This window comes from Nymphalis io, chromosome 19, assembly GCF_905147045.1.
Source record: "Nymphalis io chromosome 19, ilAglIoxx1.1, whole genome shotgun sequence".
NCBI lineage: Eukaryota > Metazoa > Arthropoda > Insecta > Lepidoptera > Nymphalidae > Nymphalis > Nymphalis io.
In genome coordinates this window covers 4,819,942-4,843,361 of record NC_065906.1, presented here as the reverse complement: position 1 = coordinate 4,843,361, position 23,420 = coordinate 4,819,942, and the positions used below count along the sequence as shown (strand labels likewise).

The 23,420-nt window shown below is 30.0% G+C and overlaps 2 protein-coding genes across 2 annotated transcripts in view; one reads left to right on the top strand and one right to left on the bottom strand.

The window, feature by feature from the left end:
• The window catches only part of LOC126776071 (ETS-like protein pointed), a 125,428-nt gene that overhangs the window by 12,715 nt on the left and 89,293 nt on the right, over positions 1–23,420 (top strand). The window contains exons 2-3 of the mRNA XM_050498340.1: positions 5,200–5,332; positions 15,805–15,925. Coding sequence (XP_050354297.1) covers positions 5,207–5,332; positions 15,805–15,925 — 247 coding nt within the window. The 5' untranslated portion in view covers positions 5,200–5,206. The remainder of the gene's footprint in view (positions 1–5,199; positions 5,333–15,804; positions 15,926–23,420) is intronic.
• Positions 852–1,915, bottom strand: LOC126776072 (ATP synthase subunit d, mitochondrial-like). Its single transcript, XM_050498343.1, has 3 exons — positions 1,784–1,915; positions 1,348–1,566; positions 852–1,276 (listed from the first exon to the last, which is right to left on the bottom strand). The coding sequence occupies exons 1-3, from the start codon at positions 1,900–1,902 to the stop codon at positions 1,084–1,086; spliced, it is 531 nt and encodes a 176-aa protein (XP_050354300.1). The 5' UTR covers positions 1,903–1,915; the 3' UTR covers positions 852–1,083.

The following is a 23,420-nucleotide window of genomic DNA, read 5'->3' as shown; positions in this document are numbered from 1 at the left end:
ATTATTAAAATAAATATTTCGAACATCAAATTTAATTATTCATAACGAAAGAAAATTAAAATAATCGCTTTGATCGTGTGATCGTAAATTGCACATGTACCGCGAATTAAATGTCCAGTTAGTAATAAAACCAAAAATAAATTAAGTAACCTAATCCAATGATCAGTCACAATTTGCCACGCGCGACTTCTTGGCTAATGTCCCTCGACCCTGAATGTGACGCTAAATATAGACTGCAGCCCTTCTTGTGTGCCATAGACAATAACATTTGTCGCTGCCGTTAGAGTCCACTGCACTGATCGATCAATGACTCTTCCTTGCCCTAAACTCGAACATTTTATATATGTATGTATAGGGTTCTCGTGATTGTACACTGCAAACAGTAATATAACAAATGACACTTCATACTAATATAAAGAGGCATGTTCTCCATTATTATCGGTTTTCACAAAAACTACTAAATCGATTAAATTTTTAGGGCTCCACATCATACATACTATATACTTTGTCCGTGGTTCCGCCAACATTCAAATAAAATGACCTTATATTTCTACACACACGAGGAGTAATACATACTTTTTAAATGTACTTCACACAAAGCTCTAAATTATGATTGAATGAATTTAAAAAATATCCATGTAATCTCCAAAATATATACGGATAATAGGTATGTCTGCAAAAGCATATATCCTAATATACATATATTAAAAAGATAAAGTTACAATTTTGTTGTAAAAGTCGAGCAATATTAATCCTATATAAAACCACAATAAAATTACCTTTTACGCTTTGCGGTTTGGATTTAGACATTTAAAATATCTTTGAATTAATGAAAACATGACGTGGGCCGAAGAGTAACATATATTATATCAACTTACTCAAAAACAGAGGAGGCTAAAGCCCAGTTGTAGATTTTTTACAGGCTACTTGCTAGTGGCTGGTAGCAAGGGTATCTATATTTTACGTTTACAAATCTATCAAGGATGAGTAATTAATGAATGAATGATTCAAGATAATAATCTTTGAAATGAGTATGATTAATGTGTGTGATATATTCTTCTGCGAATTCATATGCAGTTCATTTCAATGGGATCCTTTCTTCATTGCCTTTTGCTCTGGAGTTATATAACCTAGCTGTTCTTCTGGAGTGTGTGGCCAGAATGTAGGTCTTTTCACAGGATCCAACGCTTGATCTGGATATACATCGTAAAAGGTCTCCATCGTCATATCTTCAAATTTAGGTAATGCCTTTATTCTATTTAATTCTTTCTGTGCCCTGGAGTGATTCATTTTATATTATATTATAAATATATTGAGTTTTATAAAAAAAATATGATTAAAGCTTACAGTTCTATGTCCTTTTGTCTCTCGGCACAAAATTCTTTAATTTCTGGCTCCAAACTCTTCCATTGCTCATCGACTGTCTCAGATAGAGTATCTGTTGGATAGGGTACTTGAAATGCTGAATATGCTGTTTTGAATTTGTCTACAAGGCCTTTTACTGGGACAGTTTTTTGATATTCTTCCCAATTGATTTTCGGTGGTTCAGGTGGATTTGCCTGCACTCTAAAAGAATAAAAATATAACTATATATTATTCACATATAATATTTATTTTGTATTATCACATAAAAGCATGTAAGGGTGGTTGTCGAAGGTTTATTCTTAATTTCAAAAGAGTATGTATCTTAATGAAACAAACGTTTGTAAAATTAGTGTATCCTGGTTTATATGAGTTTAATAAGAATAGGACCAATTTTATTAATGATGTCATAAAACATTACCGTCGCAAATACATATCCGCTTTAGCTTTAAATGCCAAGAACTTCGTTTTCTGTTCAGGTGGCACTTGTTTTTCAAATTCGACCCAATTTATGGCACTCTTTGTAAATCGTTTGGCCATTATTAATTAAAAATCTTAATTAATAAGTTATTTTTCAATTTATTATAGAAAATTTTAAACTACGGAATATTTATCTTGACACTGACATATAATATCGTCAAGCGATTTTTTTATCCTATAAAAATTATACTTTTGAACGAGAGGCGCGAATAGTTTATATATATATATATATATATATATATATATATATATATATATATATAATTTATCTAATACATATACATATTTTTACAGGAATGTTAAATTTGAATTATATTTAAACTAATTTATTACTAATATTTACTAATAAAATAGTAATCACCAAACGATTGCAGTATTTACAAATAATATAACCAAGCCGTCGAAAATGTACAACAAAATTCTTATCAAATACAAATATCAAAGAAAAAATGCTTGGGATTTGTTCAAGTGGTAGGATACCACTATTCATCAATTATTCTACCGTCAAACTTCATTATAGTAGTATTACTGTGTTACAGATAGAATGGTGAGTGAGCCAGTGTAGTTATTGATAGATGAGACATACCTACATACATATATCTAAGACTTTATGGTTGGAAGTGCATTGTCAGTGTAATGAGTATAATTAACGAAGTAACAGCTAGTAAACGTCGCACTGCTGGGCTTAGACCTTCTCTCCTTTTGAGGAGGAGGTAAGGTTGAAATGAAAACTGTTATTGATCCGTCATCAGCAATTTAAGAAGAGATGAATTTAGTATCGTACAACCTCTATTGCTACGCCAATTTTTTTTTCGCCAAATTATTTGAAATGAATTCTGAATATGATAAACGCAATTTATTACAAATATTCAACATATTTTTAAGAATCTTGTTCGAAAATTCTTTCACTCGTCAAATCGGGTAGAATAAACCGATTACGTGCTGTGCACACGATTAGGCTGACATGCAAAATCGCGTGTACGGTTTAATGGGGCAATGTTCCATAGGTCGGGAACCTTATGCTTACAAATTACCATATGTGTTAACGCACTCATCTTCAGAAGTTCCTATTTCGAGGAATTATTTAAAATCTTACGCCGTAAGGCTTTTAAATTCGGGGCTTGGAGCAAGCTTTTATAGAAATATTTTTTATAATATTATTCGATACAAGATATAAGATTCTTGTTTTAAGTAAAGGCGGTGTGTTTTATTAATTCTAGTTGTGTACGAAAAATAATTTATCGAATAACAATTAGTAAGATAATGTTTTAAATCTTTGTAATATATATCGATTATGATAATTATTCGATTTGCTTATTCTTGTTGGCGGTCCATTAAATTAAATTATTGTTTTCTTATTTAAATTATATTGTTATGTGTTATTAATGTGATAAATGAAATGAGTGCCCTCGTTAATTATAATATTTACAGCTTTATTTTCAATGTTATTAATTATTATTATTTATTTGTTTTTTTTTCTATAGAAATGTGGTTAACAATTTTTAGTCTTTTAGTATTATAAAAAATATTGCTTATATTATAATCTGTTATAAGTAATACAGAAAAAAGTATATTGTACCTTAAAATGCATATTGTGGCCGTCTTGAAGAGTCACACATTTTACGTAAGTTTGAATGTGTTTTTATTATTACATGTATAAGTGTTGTAACTGCTGATGGTCCTAAATAAAATAAATAAATAAATGACCCAACTGATGGTACTCGTCAATCTAAATCCGCGGGTTCAAATCCAAGCACCACCATCAGAGATTTTATGCGCGTATTTGTGTTTATGTAATAATATTACATAATGTAACACTCGAATTACAATCAATATTAACGATTAAAAACATACAAAAATATTCTAGGATTCATGTAAAACGATTTATTTCAGTTTTTACTGTTTTATATTAGATATATTTTACACAATCGTTAGTTTTAAAAATATAATCTTGACGTTTTCAAATAAGACATTATTTCTATACCTCACTTATATGTATAAGGGGTGTTGTATCGCTGTATTGGTACCGGCTATAATTAAACACCCTTAGTTTTCGATGTACGAACCTACAAATCGACACGCCGATTCAATTACAAGACAATAATGATCTGGGTGTCAAACTGAGAACCATTTCCTGCGGATATTGACCGAAGCGACATCTCTAAGCGCCGAATTCTACCGACGACACATTTACTTCTACTTCTTGATCTTAAAACTGTATATACAATAAACTTCAAAGGAATATAGTCCTTATTTTTCTCTTAACAAGAACTATCCTACTATATTAGTACGTTCTATAAATTTTTGATTCCGATATTGCCAAGGGAATCCCAGTTTTATTACCTTAAAAATAAAAACATTTCCTTGTAGAAAGGGTTTGGTAACACGTGCTTTCGGATACCATTTCCGCCGGATCGACTCGTTATGTTTGAAAGTGTTAACTAATTTCGATCGCTTTGATGGAATATTAATGGATTCAATGAACGGAATCCGTGGTTTTATGATTATGGATCATAGGAAGCAAAGCAGAGTTTTTCAATGCTGAATATATATATATCTACAGAGGATAATAGAATTTATACTAAAATGTGTTACGTTTTAAAATTCTGTTTCACCTTATTAAGAATATATAATATTGGAATTATTTATTTTTAGAAAGTCTTTTGTCTCCTTCTTTTATAACGTTTAAGAAATCAAAGTAGCACGCTAAAATATCCATAAAACAATAACTTAAGTCATCGAGATATAAAAACAGGTTGAAGCAGTCTATTCAGGTATGCTCGACACGAACCTTACATTAAACGCTATCTCTTTCCTTATTAGTATGTGTAAGTGAGATGGGTGTATTGATGTCAATTGTCAGAAACCACGCAGGCAATGGTTGTGGTCACCGAAGCCCTATTGTTTCAAGCCCCATAAGAAGTGGTCATAAAATTATATCAGCTACAAAGTTGGTTTCGACGAGAAAGCAATCTTGTTAGTCGCTTCATGAAATATTACAAATGTATCTATAGAATTATTATTTAGTTTATCAAATATTAAGAATTATTATTAATTTTTTTATGTATAACTTAACATTATTCATTTCAGACTCAGATCGATCTTTTGATACCTAATCAAAATCCAATTGTAGAATCTATAAACTAATTTTATTTACTAATTTATTATATTCACCACATATAATATCAATTATAAAAAATATATTTTATAAAATGAAGAAACAAATTGGATTTGTAATTTATTGCCTTTTCCTAATCGTTAAGCTTATGGGTCATTATTAAAAACTTAGACATCTGGTCTAGATTAAATATGTTATGTAAGTTGAATGTTTGTCATATATAAATTTATTTGTTACAGTCCCAGCATGAAGCTGGAGTGGACGGAAAGCGAGTCTGATTATGGGTTGGAGGAGGCTGCCTTCTATGAGGCACCAGCCACCATACCTCCACCACCACGCAAGCACGTATCCTTTAGCTTGCGACTTGACTTGGTAAGTATAAGTATCTGGCCTTAACACAGTAGGCGTACATCGTGGAAAAATTTGATAAAATCATATTTTCAAATGAGCCTACCAAATATCAATTCACTGCAAAAAACTAATATAATAAGAACTATATTTAAGACCGACCGTATATATATATTTAGTTAATGTGCGTGAGCTTATTGGGCATTTTAAATTGGAACAGTTTGAAAAAAAATCACTTAATAGGGCAAGTACAAATATGCTTGATATTAAAAATAAAGTAAATAATACTCAATTTGAAATTTAGACAATTACATTTAGATAATCGAACAGGACTGCCGCCAGCATTTCGAATTATATTTTTTTTTTGTTATTAATATTTACTAAGTTTTCACTGCAAATCTAATTCACTTAAGTTACCATAGTCTTATAAATAAGAACTTTATGCGACCAAAGTATAATATTTGCAGAACCATTTTTTTATAATTTGTTAGCAATCTGTGTACTCCGTTACTAAAATTTTTGTAAATCAAAATTTTGTTACATTTAGATTTTAGATCAACATACTATAATAAAAAGCCTTTCTTAACATAAACTTGTTTCGGTCGATAAAATGTTCATGTTTCTTCAATTTGAGTGCAATAATGACTATACTTTACGAACAGTAATTTATGAAATTCCGAGTGAGACTTTCTTCAATCATTTTTTACAATCATCTCACAATCATCATAACTTCAGTGACTAGGTACTCTTTAAATTAGATACTATGTAACATATGCGGGCTTGAGTATAACTCCTTTTTAAATTTTTTTTAAGTGTTCGTATCTTATCTTTCATAAAAAGAACTATCCCAGAAGTCAGTCAAACCTATGAACGATGCGCGAACTTATTGAATAGAAACAAAAACGAGCATTATTTTTATAAGGATTTACGTAGAGCAACGTTTAAATATGTAAAATATACGTATATATTCTGATGCAAAAGTTTTCACATTGGTCACGCATCCGGTAGGGCTATTGTATAAGAACAAAATCGAGACTTACCGCAGACAACGGTCGTGAAATGTCAGAAAGTTATACGCGACATTCACCATAATAATTATAATATTTCAAGAATATACGCATCAAAATAGTATACCATCATAATTCGGTTGTCAACATTTCACGGTTGCTTTAACAAAATATCACTACGAAGCACACTTTTAATACTTTTTGACACAAGTTGCTACAAATGTCCTAGATATTACCTGTTTAATTAAATCTTAATTAATACTACAACATAATTTCACTATTAATTATTATTATGAGTATGTTCCGGTTTTCTCATATCCTAGCCTTGATCTTGGGCTCGCAATAACAGGAAATAGAATCGTTTGATGGAAAAGTAATGTTTTAGAAACCTTGCTTAAACCGGCTATTTAATAGATATAGGGGAAATTTAACATCGCCTTTCGATAAAGTATATTAATATTATTTGCCTTAGTATACATGTTTACTTAAGATATTATAAGAACTTTGAAAACTACATTTAATACGTGTACATAAAAAGAAGCGCCCTTTTATGAGTAGGAAATATGTTAACATGAAATCGTGAAAATTGAGACATTGTAAAAAAGTTGAAGAATTATTTGAGTTTTTTTTCGGTTGGTTTACTACCTACTACACCTACCTACTCACGATGTTTTGTTATCCTCTTCGATGCTTGCCGTTTCGAGCACACGATTTATTTTTTAAGTACGATTTGAGCACTACGAATATCTACTAATTCATCTCGACCCTTATGCGCAGGTTTAGTTTATATTTAAGAAAAATAATTCTACCTCTAACTTATGTTATTTAATATTTCCAAAGCGTAAATTAAAAGTTAGTTCCAGTGTCCAGCGCGCTTGATTTCTACAATCACCATAATCGTTGCTGGCCGTAGAACTAGTATATTAAGTTTTTTAACGTATAGTGTTACTGGTAAGTTAATAATAAGCTACCATAATAAGAGAACAGGCCTCGCAACTCTGGGATACTTGTCTGTACCGTCGTGTAGATTCGCCCTTGATCTTGTACGTCTTTATAAAGATGTACAAGCCTGTAATTTTTTGTTTTTTTTTTTATTTTACACAATCGACATAGGCTAAGACAAACAATTTAAATTCCACTAATAAATTATTATACAAAGTACTGTAAAATAAAAAGTATAACAGAATTAGATAGATTCAATTCGGGCTTTTTTATACTTATAATAAAATACAATGTAAGCCTATTTTTTTTAAATGACATATTCTCATCATATAAATTTTGAAGAAGCTTTGTATTCATGCTACATGAGGTTAGGGCAGGACAGGTCTAAAGCACCGCCGCCGGATACGCCGGCGCAGCGGAGCGTGATCAACTGTCGTTCTTTTTGACACCGCACCATGGTGATCAACTTGTGGCTATTTTACAATATTATTAATTACATGCCTTTCTTTCGCCTTTGCTCACATAAAACTCTATTACTTATCCTGTTAAAATAACCTTACTAATGAAATACTTATTCATGTTTTAAAATATCCGAGTATCAAATTACTCTACAAATTGTTGAGGCGTTGATGCGTGAAAACAAACCAAACAAACAATTTAGATATTATATGATATGATATATATTCATAATAATAGTAATGGTCCAAAAATAAGTATTACTTTTTAATTAGTAAATCATTAATTAAATTAATCAACTTAACTAGGTATATTTAAGTAGCGCAATATATTTCTACTTCAGATTGTTGTAATATTTTCTATGTAAATATTTTTTTATCGCATGTTTTGTTTACCGAATATATTATAATAATTATAGTTCATACGATAAAACTGGATACTAATCAATCACTGGCGCTCAAAAGAAAAAAAAAGAACAAGTTCCTATTTCAAAAGTGTCCGCTTTTTATTTTTAAACTTGCCCGTGACACTGACGCTAAGCTGCACTAATGAGTTTCGACATTAGCTTACTGCGACGGAAAAGTGGTAAGACTTTTTACGAATGGGTTACTTGGTATGGTTTAAAAATTCATTGTTACATTTTCTAACTCACTACTATATAGAGCTTAATGTAAGACTAATATAAAAATAGCATGCATTTTAAATACTCAAGTTCTTCTTTTTCAAAATCAATTAAATACTTATATTTTTCATCACTTTTAGGTTTGTACTTCTAAGCCGGAACATTTTTTTAAACTTCCATAAACAGGCCCATTAAAGACAATTTTTATATAAACATAAAATTAAATACACTTCAAATTGAATATTCTGTATTTCAAAGGGACAAAGGTTCATCGTAATATAAACATATATTTATTAAAAATAAAGAGCTTATCATTAAATCATTACCAGAGTGAGTTAATAACCGCAGAGTAAGGAGTGCGTTGACAGTTATGACTTTGACACCTTTATTCGACTTGGTGTCGCCATAAACAATAACTTGACATGATTTACGCTGCTGAACGTTTTGAAAAAAGTGCTTCTTTTATTTATCATTCGAGTTTTATATTTAATTGAAAGTAATACTTTTGAATTTAACTGTATTTAATGTTCCTTAATGTAAAATTATTTCAACTTTTTTTAGATCTAAATGTATTTAAAGTAGGAATTTTGTCTATTATAAAGCAATTTACAATTTTTTTAAAGACGAATGACTAAGAAAAAATCAAATGTTTGTGTGTATTACATTAATAGTTTATGTGAGAAAAATAAAAATAATATCAGTTTAACAAATATACAATTATTATTATTACGTTTGCTTTACAAAAGTAAATTTATCGTTTCAAATATCAGTAGATATTTGAATACGAATCGATTTAATTCATTATTTTAAAATATGCTAATCTAAAATTATTTTATTAGTAATGGGATATTACAAAAAAATAAATAATAAAAAACGCATTTTTTGTCCCCATAAATATTTTTGAATCATTATTTTGTAACCTATATTCCAATTCTAATGACAAGAATCAGCAAGAAACTCAGTAGTTATCCTATCTTTTATGATATTTATTTAAGTTTTATTAAAATAATACATAAAAAAAATATTTCGTACTTGTTGAAATTGATCGGGCTTATGTGAAAGGAAAGAGCGGTATATTTTAGAGTGGTGTATTTATATTTTAATCTAAATATTGATGAAGGACAATGATAATGACATAAAGAAATATTAACGTACATATAAAACCTTTATTGTGAGTGCGAAGTGAAGTGAGTCGCTAGTTATGTTTGATAGAAATTAGTCAGTTCAACCAAGCGTGTCTCATTAAGGGCTGCCTTACGATATCCGGTAACTAATTAAAACGATAACTACTAGTAACGTCCGCCTCCAGGATATGACAAATTTGTCGTGATTTTTCTTTATATTATTACACTTTTTTCGTAATAGGGTCCGAAATATGGACGTGAAAAAATACGTATTAGACTTCCTGCTTATAAACTCTATAGTCAATTGATTTGTATGAACATTGGAAAAGTTTTTATAAAATGCGTTGCAATGTTTGTTTTTCAATCTGTTCGTGAACTACTATCCAACACGACATGCGCTAAAACATTTTTCATGTCAAAATTTATACCAATTGTATTGACAATTTCTTGAATAGTATAGAAATGAATGTGCTGTATCGCCATAAATAACAACCAAGTGATTAGTATAAAAATCTTCTCCACAAATTCAAATTCGCTCTGCGTGCTATGGAGCGAGCTATGCTCGAAGTATCTTTGAAGGATATAATGATAAACTAAAAGAAAAAAAGATATTTACGTTATAATATTGTATTAAAAATTGCGACACACTGTCGAGTCTACAATTCTTGAAAGCTGTATCACTTTGCTAAGTTATACATCCAATTAACTGCAGTGACAAAACATTTAATGCGAAGCTCCGTGTAGATGCATTTTGTTTAGTTTTAAAATTGGCACTGTCTATAGTAGAATCGGTACACCATTTCTATCTGTGAATATTAGTAATTAATTCTTGGATGAGATATCTTTTTTATAATAATAATAATAATTTATTTAGAATCATCATAAAATCAGAAACAAAAAGTAAACGATAATAACTGCAGTAGTATAAATCTGTGTGATCACTAACGCCCGCCAACAAAGCGACATTTCTTTATTATTACATAATATTTTAATTGCACAAATTTAAAGAAAGAAAGGAGATACCCGATAGAATTAATAAAATTATCAAATTACAAAATTTTACATAAACTTTAAATATGGCAATTATACTCATCGGTACTATAATCCTCTATTAGGAATTTATGTTCTAAATTAAGACATCTTTATTCGTTTAGTTTTATTCAATAAGTAATATTAAACGGCATAATTCTAAAATCTTTTGTTTTCACGAACATGTATGTGTGGGAAGTAAAGATCCTTTTTAACCAGGTTAATGAGATAACAACCTTATCGTGCATAGGAATGCGCTGTAATTTTAACAAAAAATATTTTTAATACCCCTTATTTCATTCGATGCATGTATACATTATATCCTATTATATAGAACATATATAACTTTTACCTAGCCCGTTACGACAAAATAATTGTTCTTATGTAATTTATTGAAATAAACAGATGTTGTATAATATTCATTTACTAATTAAAAAAGTAATTGCGATGATATAATTATTTTTACTATTCTAAACTTAAAAAATCAATTGTTAATACTAATCGCTTGACACATTTCATTGTAATTCAGTGTCAATTTTCTCAAAATAGCCGATTCATACTTTCCAATAGTAATTCGTTTGTTGAATCACGTAGGTAACGGAACCGCTAAATTAGGAAGGAATGGGACGATAAAACTAATCTAACTACATACAGTTCGTTGAATAATAGTGATGTTTTGTAAACAGTTTCACACAGGTTCTTTGAAAGAAATTATATTTTGCCTCTCTGACAGTGTCACAATTTGACTGAAAATACCTTTCAATATCATCAGCGTACCTACGTTATATGTTAAATTTATTTTAATGGTCAATAGCGCAGCAAGTAGCAGGTTCGATCCTTACTTCCTTAACCTAAGAGAGGTTACTGTCGTCGCCATCCCAACTATGCGCGTTATTGGAAGATTAAATAGGAATATTAATAATTCCTTAAAAACGGGCATTTCCAGTATACTTTAAAAACACTATTTTTATGATAAAAACCTGCTTTCTGTTGTTGATATTATATTTTTAAGAGAAATTTAATAAAATGATATTACTAACATTTTTAATGATTTTATAAAACAAAATGTCTTCTCTAACAGTAGCCACTAGTTAAATAGGAAATTATTTATGTACATTCAAATCCAGGTCTAATTTATTACAATTGTAGGATTAACTAAATCCATAGATTATCTGTGCGCGTTTAAAAAGTAGTGACATGTGATATAATGAGACAAGTTCGAGCCGACACACACATCACTACCGAAACGATGGTGCGCGACAAATAGTCAATTAACCTTGCTCATATATTACCAACTTCCTTTCCAATTTTGAAAAAAAAAATAACAGTAAAATTAACTAACCATAGCATTATTAATAGTAATAAATATACTCGTATGTATTCGAAGAATATTCCTAAAATAAAATCGTTTTAAATACAATCTTTACACGTAAAACTTTTTATTTTTCTTTGTCTTTCACTATTAATATTTATTTGTGCAAATACAAAGGTTACGGTTTGAGACATTTATTTTCTCAAAAGATTTACATTTAAGTCACTTACAGAGAAAATTACAAAGCAAAGCTTGGAAATATCAATTGATTTAGAGTTATTTATTGCACAAATATAATATTTACGAAAAAGTATAATTAAATTAATATATGGGCTTAATTAATGCAAATTACAAAGCCTAAACATATTTAAGATTATCCGATAATATATTACTGAGCAGTCCTACAAAGTTGTTTAAAAGTGTCAGTATATAAGTAAATTACGAGAATGTCACTTAACACGAAGTCTATTAAAACTATTTAAACTCAAGAATGACGAAAAAAATAACAAATAGTTTATCAATCGTCGCTATAGGTGAAAGTGAATTGGGATCATGCCCCTCATATCGGTAATCACGTGCCAAGAGGGGTGGCGACCCCTCGCTCTCGACCGTGTAAAAATAACCCCTGTTTACCGGTTAATCATCGCACACGCATCGTCGAATGGGGAAAGTATAATTGACTACAATATATCAAATCAAAATATTATTTATACGAGAAGGGATTTACAAGGACTTTTCACCTATTTACACATAAATATGTCTAAAGTCAAAGTACTTGTACGTGGTTGTGATCTCATTTAGTATGACTATTTGATAAATCGTGCCCTTCAGGAACGTCTATTAAAGAGCATTTACTTAACTATCATGCATTTTTATACCATATATATTAAATCTACCTATATATACATATATATCTCACCATACCAGCTGTATAATAGATTATCCGAATTAAACAAGGTTAAATATTTTATATACTATTCATGAATGAGTAATAAATAAAACAATCGTTCTTATTGCTGTAACTGAAATTTGCGTAAAGAACAAAATATATTTGACAAGGTGTCCACGTATATCAAACGGCTTACATATACTATGAGCTAAATATATATAGCTAAATTAATACTTACTTCCTACTATTTACTTTTCGCGTATATAAAATTTAAATTGCAATTAAAATTATATAACACAATTTGTTTGGTGACAAATACATATGTGATGTGACTTACGTTATATAGACAAAAGTCCATTTTGAATATGATGCTCCTGTAATACATGAGGAGATTTTAGTAAACATATTAACATTTATTATACACAATTATTAAAGTAACGTTAGTTTAGGGTCTACTATTAAAATATTCAGTCATACAAAGCAAAGTAAAATCAGGTCAAAAGCAAGCGCATTACCAAATTTTAATCTTAATTCCTAGAATATCGTATTTATACGTATCAGGTTCACTTCAAAATTAAGTCTAGGTATTTATAAACTTTCAAGATGTTAATAAAAAGATTCGAAAGACGAATATAGTATTAATTAATTATCTATAAAAGTCATAATAACAATATTTTTTTTGTAAAATGAAGAACAAATATTCATGTAATTGTAATATTACTGTAAAATATTTATTCAAGCTTGAGCACCCAAGTATCTATTTGTGATTCTTTAATGATTTCAATATTAACATGAATGAATCACTCAACGCAAACTGACGAAATGTAATATGACGTCGTGGGCACGTAGGTAACGCGATACCGCCTGAATTCCTAATCAATGCATACTATGGTCTTTAATTTATTTATATCATAAATTATCTTTAACAATTCTATCGTTAAATTAAACTACATTAAGCTCTGAATCTTATATATATATGTATAAAATGTTACACTTGTTTTTATCAGTCATTCTGTGAATTCATGAATCGTTCATTCGTTAGAGTTGAAAATTGATATTGTTGTTGTTAATGATTATAGTGCTCAACTGTATACACAAACAATGTCAGGTTTCGTATTCCTAGTCTTGTTATCTGATGGGACGGCAATCCGACGCGACCGGATAGAATTCAGGCGCAGGGTTTAAGAGATTTCTGTTAACACTTTCAACATAAAATTTCTAGCTGCTACTGAGATTTAATTTACATAAAAAAAAAACCAATTACTTTTTATTTCTTCGGGGCTCCAACCCAGGACCTCGATATCTGCAGCTACTAGACGATACACCACCGTACAGGCTCGAGAATCATCCTAGACATAACCTAGTATCAAATCAAATCACCCTGACATAAAATAGTAGTTTATTGTTTTTTATACAATTTATACAAAATTAAAATTTATTGTACGCAGTAATTAAAGTAACGTTTGTTTGTCAACATTTCACGCGGTCACGATTTGTACAGTAACTATTTTTAATTTTATTTATGATGAATGTTTATTTTTAATAAATATTTAAGAAAATCAAATCTATAAATCAAATAAAACGTCATCCGTGGCAATTGTATCTCAATCTATAGATAACAACTAGAACACATTGCTGATTGACCCGAGGGGACTTTGATTCGATTTTGACATTTTTATTTCATATTATTGATATACTCTTTGATGTATGTTATTTGTTGCTATCAATTGTAAAACGTTTGATACTGCATATTCTGAGATTCTGATAATCAGCCGAATATATTGTTAATATCTTTATAAGAATCGCTTTAATCAAACGTAATCAAATCAAAATTAAATAAAGGTATTGTCAACAAATCATGAATGTGGAATGGTTGCAAGAATTTAGCAGCTTTTCCCGCTTGAATCGCATTTCTGATTCTCCTTGTTACACTACTCTATTTAATAAATGTATCGACTGTACTGTACGTTCGAAATATGTTTTTTACTTTCAATGTATATTAAGCTACGTTCTGAAGGCCCAATAGATAATAATAATAATAGGTAAAAATTATCATTGAACTATTAAATAAAAATTAGGTGAGACGCATATCTTCGGTAGTTTGTGCACGATGCACGAACGGTAAAGCAAGTGACAATTAAATTTAAATAAAAACTTTTAACTTTCACGTGACGTATCAACATCGACTAAAAATTAAAAACTAAACATCAAAATAAGGGTATTAAAAAACAACAAATATTATAATATGATTCATATTATAATGTGTTAATGTAATAACTTTAAATAATTGCTTATCTTCCGAACTTGTATACATGAATTTAGATTAAGCGGGGTTTTAGTTCTTTGTATATATAATGAAACGAATTAACATAAACCGATTTTATTCCGCGAAAAGGATAATATTGAGCACTAGTTTGTCCCTCGGCTCGATTGTTTGCGATTTTTTAAAGCATAGCATGTTCAGAGCATTAACGGAAGTGGTTCTCGCATCGTGAATAGTATATTGACTTGATGATGTCGATGAGATTCAAGTACGCACACGTCTTTAAAAAATGAGTTCCTGTCCAGATATCAGTCACATGTATTGTTTGTAAAACACGTGGAAATCGGTTAGGAATCAATGACCAGAAGCCGCCTTTTATAGCGTTAATACTCTACTATACATTAACATGACAAATGATTATTTAAAAAATGATTCTATTTAAATACTAAAAATAAAAAATAATAATGTACACTATAAATAAAATTTAAATGTGACTCGGAGCTATACTGCACTAACCCAAATATAATATATATAATAATATTATATTTTGTTACTCTTTTAAGTCTTTACTACTTATCCGACCATTATGATTTTTTGCTTATACGTTGTCAGGAGTACAGAAAAGGAAATAGGGTAATTAACACTCCCCCTTCCCCCTTCGCTCACACGGACGAAGCCGCAGGCGGAAAATAGTCATTCTTCAAAAAATATTCATTATTGGCATTACCTAATTCATATTTTTAAGTGGTGCAGACTGATATAACATTGCATACATTTAACCATTATAAAGTATTATTTTTTTCATCTCACTTAATTTTTTTTTAATTGTTCACCTTACGTTTTATATAACAGTGCGATGAAGGAGGCGGTGCAGCTGACGGCATCAAGACTGAGCCTCCCGAGCCAGAGGAACCTAGAGCCATGCAGAAAGTGCCCTCGCTTTCAGACCTCACAGACCCTGAAGCGTCCCTTGGTGAGTACATAATAATAAAGTTTATTTAGTTTTTTGTTTAATTTTTTTGGTGTAAATGACATACACGTCATACAAAATGTGTTTTGTTTAAAACGCAGATTATCATTTTATTTTTTATAAACGTAATCACGTCTTTTAACATACATCCTCACACTAGACAAATTCACCAATTAAACGTGTCAATAAAAGTACGATCCTACATGTTGGAGTGATATATTTATTAAATCAGAACTTTTATATAAATTGAATGCACAAAATTATTGTGATACATATCTAGGTATGATTCCACAATTATCTTTCCGATGACTCTTCAAGATTGCTAATAAATTTAAAAAATTAAAAATCAACAAATTATATTCAACATACGTTAAGAGCAAATTCGACTTTTTATCTGAATAACATTTAACTAATTGTAAGGCTTTATGCAGGCTTGTCTGTGTCTATCCAGTTACCAATTATTCAACAACGGATATAACAGTTTAATTTCCATGGTCATTGGCACATTGACGATATGAGTGGCTTACACTTCTCGTAGCGTAATTTTCTGGACGAAGGTTACCACTTTGCACCGAATGAACTATAAGCATGCCTGCCTTTGTTTATGTATATATTTCGTTTATATAAATAGAAGGATACCCTCAATTACTATCTAAACAGTGTAGCATTCCTAACTATTCCCCTTATAACGTCAAGGCCGCTAAAACGGCACGTGGAAAATTCACTTGAGATTATTTGCAATTTCCTCAGTACGAAGGTTGAATGTCACATCTCCAATCATAGCATCACACCTTGTAAATCTCCCTCGTTACACCATTTAGGGGGAAGGAAACATCGTTCTTCGGTTACAGTGGTCCGGTTTGAGTTATGAACGGTGATAACTCCTTATTCGTAAAACAGTACGAGCTATTACAAGCATTTAATGTCGCAACACGGCTTATCTAATAGTGATTCATACAAAAATATACAATGTCACACAATGGTTGACTAGCGCATACGATAGAAATCAGAAATGAAAAGATTTCTACGACATTTCTTTCGGAGATACGACAGTTTTAGGACGATAACATGTTTTTTTTTTTATTTTGCAGTTAATGTTTGCCAATTTGTAATATGAAAGGAACAAACGTAAGAAACTTAGTACTTTTGTATCATAATATGGTTTATTATAAATAATAACATAATTTATGATAGTTAATGTCTCATACAACCCACTTAATTTTAGGAAGAAGCTTTACAACTATATCGAGTTATTATCTTTATTTTCGTCAAGGGAAGTAAGACATATGGCGTCTGTGCGCTTTATGCATAATCGGACACAAAAAGTAAACTTTACCGCTTAGACTTCCGATACTAACGGCGACATTCTTTGTTATACAAAATGAGTGGCTTCTCATTGTGATAAAAACGTTAATTGTAAAACATATTTCAAATTAAATTTGTGAAAAAATTTAATCTTAATTAGAACTGAAAAACAAGACAAATCAATAATCAATTTATTTAAATGTAATTGTTTGTGTTTTCGACTGAGATACGTAAATTTATAATTTGCTTCTAGAATATTTCGTTCTTTCCCGAGTTATAAAAATTGGGTAGCTCAGACCTTCATTATTGGGTTTCATATAGTTCTTGTTTCAGTTTAAACTATGTGTTAGTAAATTTTATAAACCTTACCTTATCAAATATTAAAAATGAAATGATTGACACGAAAAAAAATGAATTAAGGAATTATTTAGATGATTTTTATAAAATCCCGCAAAGTTGTCTGTATGGATTTGAATGAAAAAAAGATTATATAAGGTTTATAGATAGAAATGGGATACTTTTTATTTAGTTTCAGTCAACAATAACCTATCTAGCAAAGGTTTTTTTTTTCTTTTGTGTAAAATTTTGATTTATATTTGACTTTTTATCTGAATAACATTTATCTAATTGTAAGGCTTTATGCAGGCTTGTCTGTGTCTATCCAGTTACCAATTATTCAACAACGGATATAACAGTTTAATTTCCATGGTCATGGAAATTAAACTGTTATATCTAATATTGTAATAATAATAATAATGTTATAACTAAGACCAAATATGTGTTAGATAGTAATAGTAGTAATAAAGACCTTAAAAATATTTTTAAACTTAATATTTGAAAATATTTTGTTAAAATTCTTCAACTTTCATAAGATTTGTGATCAAAATACAGACACTAAAATAGGTTACTGGTAATAGGGCTTTGTGCAAGCTCGTCTGGGTAGGTACCACCCACTCATCAGATATTCTACCGCAAAACAGCAGTTGATATTGTTGTGTTCCGGTTTGAAGGGTGAGTGAGCCAGTGTAATTACAGGCACAAGGGACATAAAATCTTAGTTCCCAAGGTTGGTGGCGCATTGGCTGTAAGCGATGGTTGACATTTCTTACAATGCCAATTTCTAAGGGCATTTAGAGACCACTTACCATAAGGTGGCCCATATGCTCGTCCACCTTCCTATTCTATAAAAAAAAAGACCAATTAAACTAAAACAAGTTATTCTTTATTTTTGTGTACCGCCCGTGTGTTGTATATACAATATTTAAGTATGTTAATCTTGTTTTCTCAAATATTTACAATGAATTGTATTCTTTTTTTGAGACATAAATTCTTAAACCGTAAACCGTATTATTTGTAAGTTTAAAACCTTGACATAAATTCAAAGGAAAAGGAAAGAGAAGTTCAAGTGTGCACGTAAACTGGGTTATAGTACTGCGTCTGAAATTGCAGTGTAACAAGGATGCGCCGCATTATTCTATTCGGGCTTCACCTATTTGATAATCATTCAGCATAGCCCCTTTAATAGAAAACAGCGAAGCATATTATATGAAACTATGCCCCCTGTGTGGTTTTTAAACGTAAAATATGTATCACGTACCTAAAAATTATTATCACCATTAAATTTACAATATTTTAATACTCACATATACTAAAAATAAACTATACAGATACAAGTCAAATATAATAGACACTTCAGTACAATGGCGGCAATATGAAGTTTTAAAAACAAACAACACTAATTTATGGACTATATAGCCAACTATAAGCCTACCTATTACTTTATATCGAGATTCAATAAGGTCATAAAATTTAAAAATGAAATAATTAGAAGGTCAATAAACTGGATCACAAACGTGGTGGGTTCAGATCAGGGTGGGCTGAGAATAGGGGTCTATTGTTTCATCGCGTATTTAACGTGGGAAGGATGTGGTGATACAAGTGTATTTACACATACTCTTAGCGCCACTCGGTATCCTTTGAGAACATTATCTTAACGGCAAATGAAATAAATTTTGCAAGAAAACGTAACGTCACGTGAAAAAATATATTCATAAATAAAATTAAAACATAATTTTTTATTGTCATTTTACAAATTCTTTTGAGAACATAAATACTAATAATGTAAAACTACCACCGGTTAAGACGTACAATCAAAGTTTAATCTTGAGTGTTATAACCAAGAGTATCTATTATTTTCAGAATAAAGGTTATACAAGAATTGCGTTATCGTAAAACAAACAAACTACGAAAAAAATATAAAGATCTCAAGCATGTCTAGTAACATCAATCATGTCTGTATTATCTTCGTTTAAATATAAATCATTTGATATCTTTTTTATCTGTTTCGATTCAGTAAGATACATAATCATTTTTCGCGTGAAAATTATGATTTTAAAGTCACTATCGCAACAAGAAAAAGTTCTAGAGAATAATAATTATATATGAAAACCAAGAGATACTTTTAGGTACCTTAGGTTAACTCATCATGAAATATTGCATACACGTTGTTAAAAATTACGTAGTGTATCTGAAAATTATTCCCCACACACGCGGACGTAGTTCGGGCGGAAACTAGTATATCAAACTATTATATAATACAAATTTGATGTAGTTGTACGATCACATAGTGTCATATATTAATAATGTATATGTGTCATGTGATAGATCCATAAATTAGAGTATTGTTCTCATTAGCAGGAAAACTGATATCATATCAGCTACCAGTATTTTTATTTATATTGTTGCTGGACACGCCTTCGCAATTTTGTTTAATGTTCTTATGTATGCCTCTGTTTTATATTACATGCTATTATGAAATGTTTTTCTTTGATTCATTTTGTAAAGAAAGCATATAACTTTTTGCTTATATTGTCCTTCAATCTTTTAGTAAATAATATCTCATTCTTCTAAGATTTCTAAACGACTAGCTGAAGCAATTGCTTAAGATATATTTATTGTACAAGAATAAACACATGCGGTATATGTTTTAAAAATTTGTGTTTTTTTGTAGAATAATTTGTCATTAATAATAAAAAAAATAATGATGTTGTTTTATAAAGGCAAGTTATCAACATTTTATTCTATTTAACCTGATTCAAGCAAATCGTTGTCCATACGATACCTCAGGATGTTGCGGTGTTCACATCCCCCCGCTGTTGATCACTATACAGGATGTTGCCAAAACTACGTGGTGTGTTTTCATTACCATACCTCCTAAAGTTACAATGTATCACGCTAAATAGTTATTACTTATACTTTGTAAACATAGTTGCATACTTATTCATATTTATGTTTATAAAACTGAATTAAATCATAAATATATTAATTATTATATTAAAGTATGTATACCTATTACAGGTATAATCATTTAGGATGCTGTAGAAAAAATCTATGCCTACTAATGTAATAAAGCTGAATGTCTTTTAAATTTTTTAACACTAATCTCTGAAACTACGCATCGCATTTGAAAAAATCTTTTTGCATTTGATAACCTAATTTTCGATGAAGGTTATAGGTTACTTTACATTACGGCCCACCAGCCCGAACAGGCACGTTTAATACCAATGGTTGAAACCATATGCAAGTTGATGCAGAGCAGCTAGTAATATATATATTAGTTGCGCAGTATTTGAAAATTAACCGATTTTCATAAAATATTCACAAGAAATAACTATTTATTATTATTATTAAATAAATATATGTTTTACAGTTTAACAGGCTTTGATGGATGACACACTGGAATAATCGTTTGTGTTTTTTTAGTAGGAATAGTATATATAAGTTGCACGGTTATTATCGTAAAACCTGAAGTGCGGAAACTATTTATTTTCATTTATATTTGTTTTCTATAGAGTAAAAAGATGTTAAAATATGAATTAGTATATTGTTTTTAAAACTGATCTCTTTAATTTAATTTGCAATTTAACTTCACTTTCGTAAGGTTTCTTTGTAGATATACCATCTTTTGATACAAAATATGAGGTGGTTTTTTTTTTCGATATCTAAGGTCTTGATTCGCAGCTAGAAACTAGTTTTTTCAACTTTCTACTTCATCCATTTTATAAGAAAAATATACATCCTTTCTGCTATCTTATAGTACTTTATGCCTCATTATAAAATAATTCTATTTTGTGTTCAAATCAAATAAATTTAAACTCTATAAGGAAATATTTATCACTTTAATAAATAAAAAAAATAAAACACTATTTTACAATCTAATTAAATTCAATAGTAGGTTAATGCCTTAATGTTACCATGTGAAAAAATTACTTTAATTACTTTTAAAAACGTTGACATATATTAAATTATTAATCTGATAGTAACATTATATTCAATGGCGTGTTGAACAGTTTTTTACGCTCGACCGAGTGGAAAGTTTCGTATGTCACCTGGTTACGAAAAAATTATCTCCGACTCTAAGTATATTAAATTGGATATGCTTCGAAACGAACGAAATAATCTGTTTCTTTTTTTATTACGGAGACTTCACACATGTTGAATTTAGACACTTGTATATCAGATGGTGGGGTAATTATAATCAGAGTTGACAGATAATAAAATAAATTTTATAAAGTCAGCGTTATCTTTTATTATACCACGTTATAATTTTATTAACGTTTTATTAAGAATAAGGTTTATTATTGCAACCCAAAACTTTCTTCTTTTTATTTAAATTTTGTAAAGTAGATTTAGTAGGAGCTTTAGATTGAATCGTTTTCACTTCACAGCAACCAAGCTGAAATAGCAACACGGAGTAATACTTTATACCGTTGCGAGTTTGCCAATGCAGGATTTTATATTATTCCTTCGCGAAAACAAAGCTGAAAGTTATTTCTGTCTAAGCAAGTTCAGATGTTGACACAAGAAAATTCTCATGAACGGCCTACCATGTTGACTCAAATAAACACGTGTTCGGAACACTAGCGCACCGCATCGAGACGGAGTTAACGTCCGACGCACACACAGTAAATTCATTCATAAAGAAGCTCGTGAATGGCAGAGGCCGCGCCTCGACGAAAGCTCTGTAGGAGTTATGATCGCCTGGTACTGCGGGCGAACTAGTCGGCGGACATGTTGTTTTATTAATCGCCGATACTGACCGCTGCCAACGCAAACCGATAAATTAGTTCGATCGAACACACTACTGAATCCCTTTATACGCGTCTATTCATAGATGCACCAATTACGCAAATAACTAGCAATACGGCTTAGATTCAAATAAAAACGATTTAAGAAAAGAGCGAATAACTACGTAAGATTCGTGTATAAACATCAAATCATTGCTACAAAATGATACAAACGATTTTGCGCTCTATTATATTTATAAATCTTAGTAAAGGTAAAAAAGAAAGAATATACTGTACGATTAAAATCTTTGACTAGACGCAATCGATGTAGACGCGTGCGTGGGTGACACCAATCACAAAATCAGTACATGAAGGTATAGGTTTATAACAAACACGATGAATTATGTTTATCTTATGAATGTAAATGGAATATTAAAATGTTAGGTGTTCATTGTTTGAAGTAGGCCTCAGGTAGAATGTTTTTTTTTTTATATAAAAGTTTTTATTAATTTGAAGATAATTTTATAGTGATGATGAGGTGTTTTTAGATGCGTAGCGCGTCGAGACATAAGCACACGCATCCAAATGGGCTCGTCGTCACCTCTCGCCTCCGCGCTACTGTATTGTGTGCATACTAATCGTCATTCAACCATACAAAAGCTAAGGCGAACCATAAATAAGCTTACACACGTTTAAAAATCATATTTATAACGTGCTGCAGGCTCCACTCGTGACAACATTATTAGTTGATACAAACGCAAACCTTTTTAAATCCAAAAATATAACGATACGTTTTTAAAAATATCTTATATCCACATTGTCACAATATTATTCTATTGCCATGATAAAAATGAACATAAATGTTTTAGTACAAAGAAGAAAGATACAATTTAATAAAGAAAAATTTTCAAGGTTATAATTTTGAAATGACATGTACCCCATGTCAATATCACATTTGACTCTAGTTACGATTTATAGCTAATGTAAGTGCAAGTACATTAATACCAAAAGCTTATAGCTAATATCAAAGGTGTAATTTACACATTCCATCACTATATATTTCATAAATCCGCACGTTAATCTGAAGTGTATGCCCTAAATATGATTTATAGAGATAATAAATCTGT

Excerpts from the sequence above, each read along its gene's own strand:
- LOC126776072 (XM_050498343.1), bottom strand. The coding sequence starts at position 1,902 with ATGGCCAAACGATTTACAAAGAGTGCCATAAATTGGGTCGAATTTGAA. Across the intron at positions 1,567-1,783 it reads GCGGATATGTATTTGCGACG|AGTGCAGGCAAATCCACCTG; the intron begins GTAATGTTTTAT and ends TTATTCTTTTAG. Across the intron at positions 1,277-1,347 it reads AGACAAAAGGACATAGAACT|GGCACAGAAAGAATTAAATA; the intron begins GTAAGCTTTAAT and ends GAATCACTCCAG.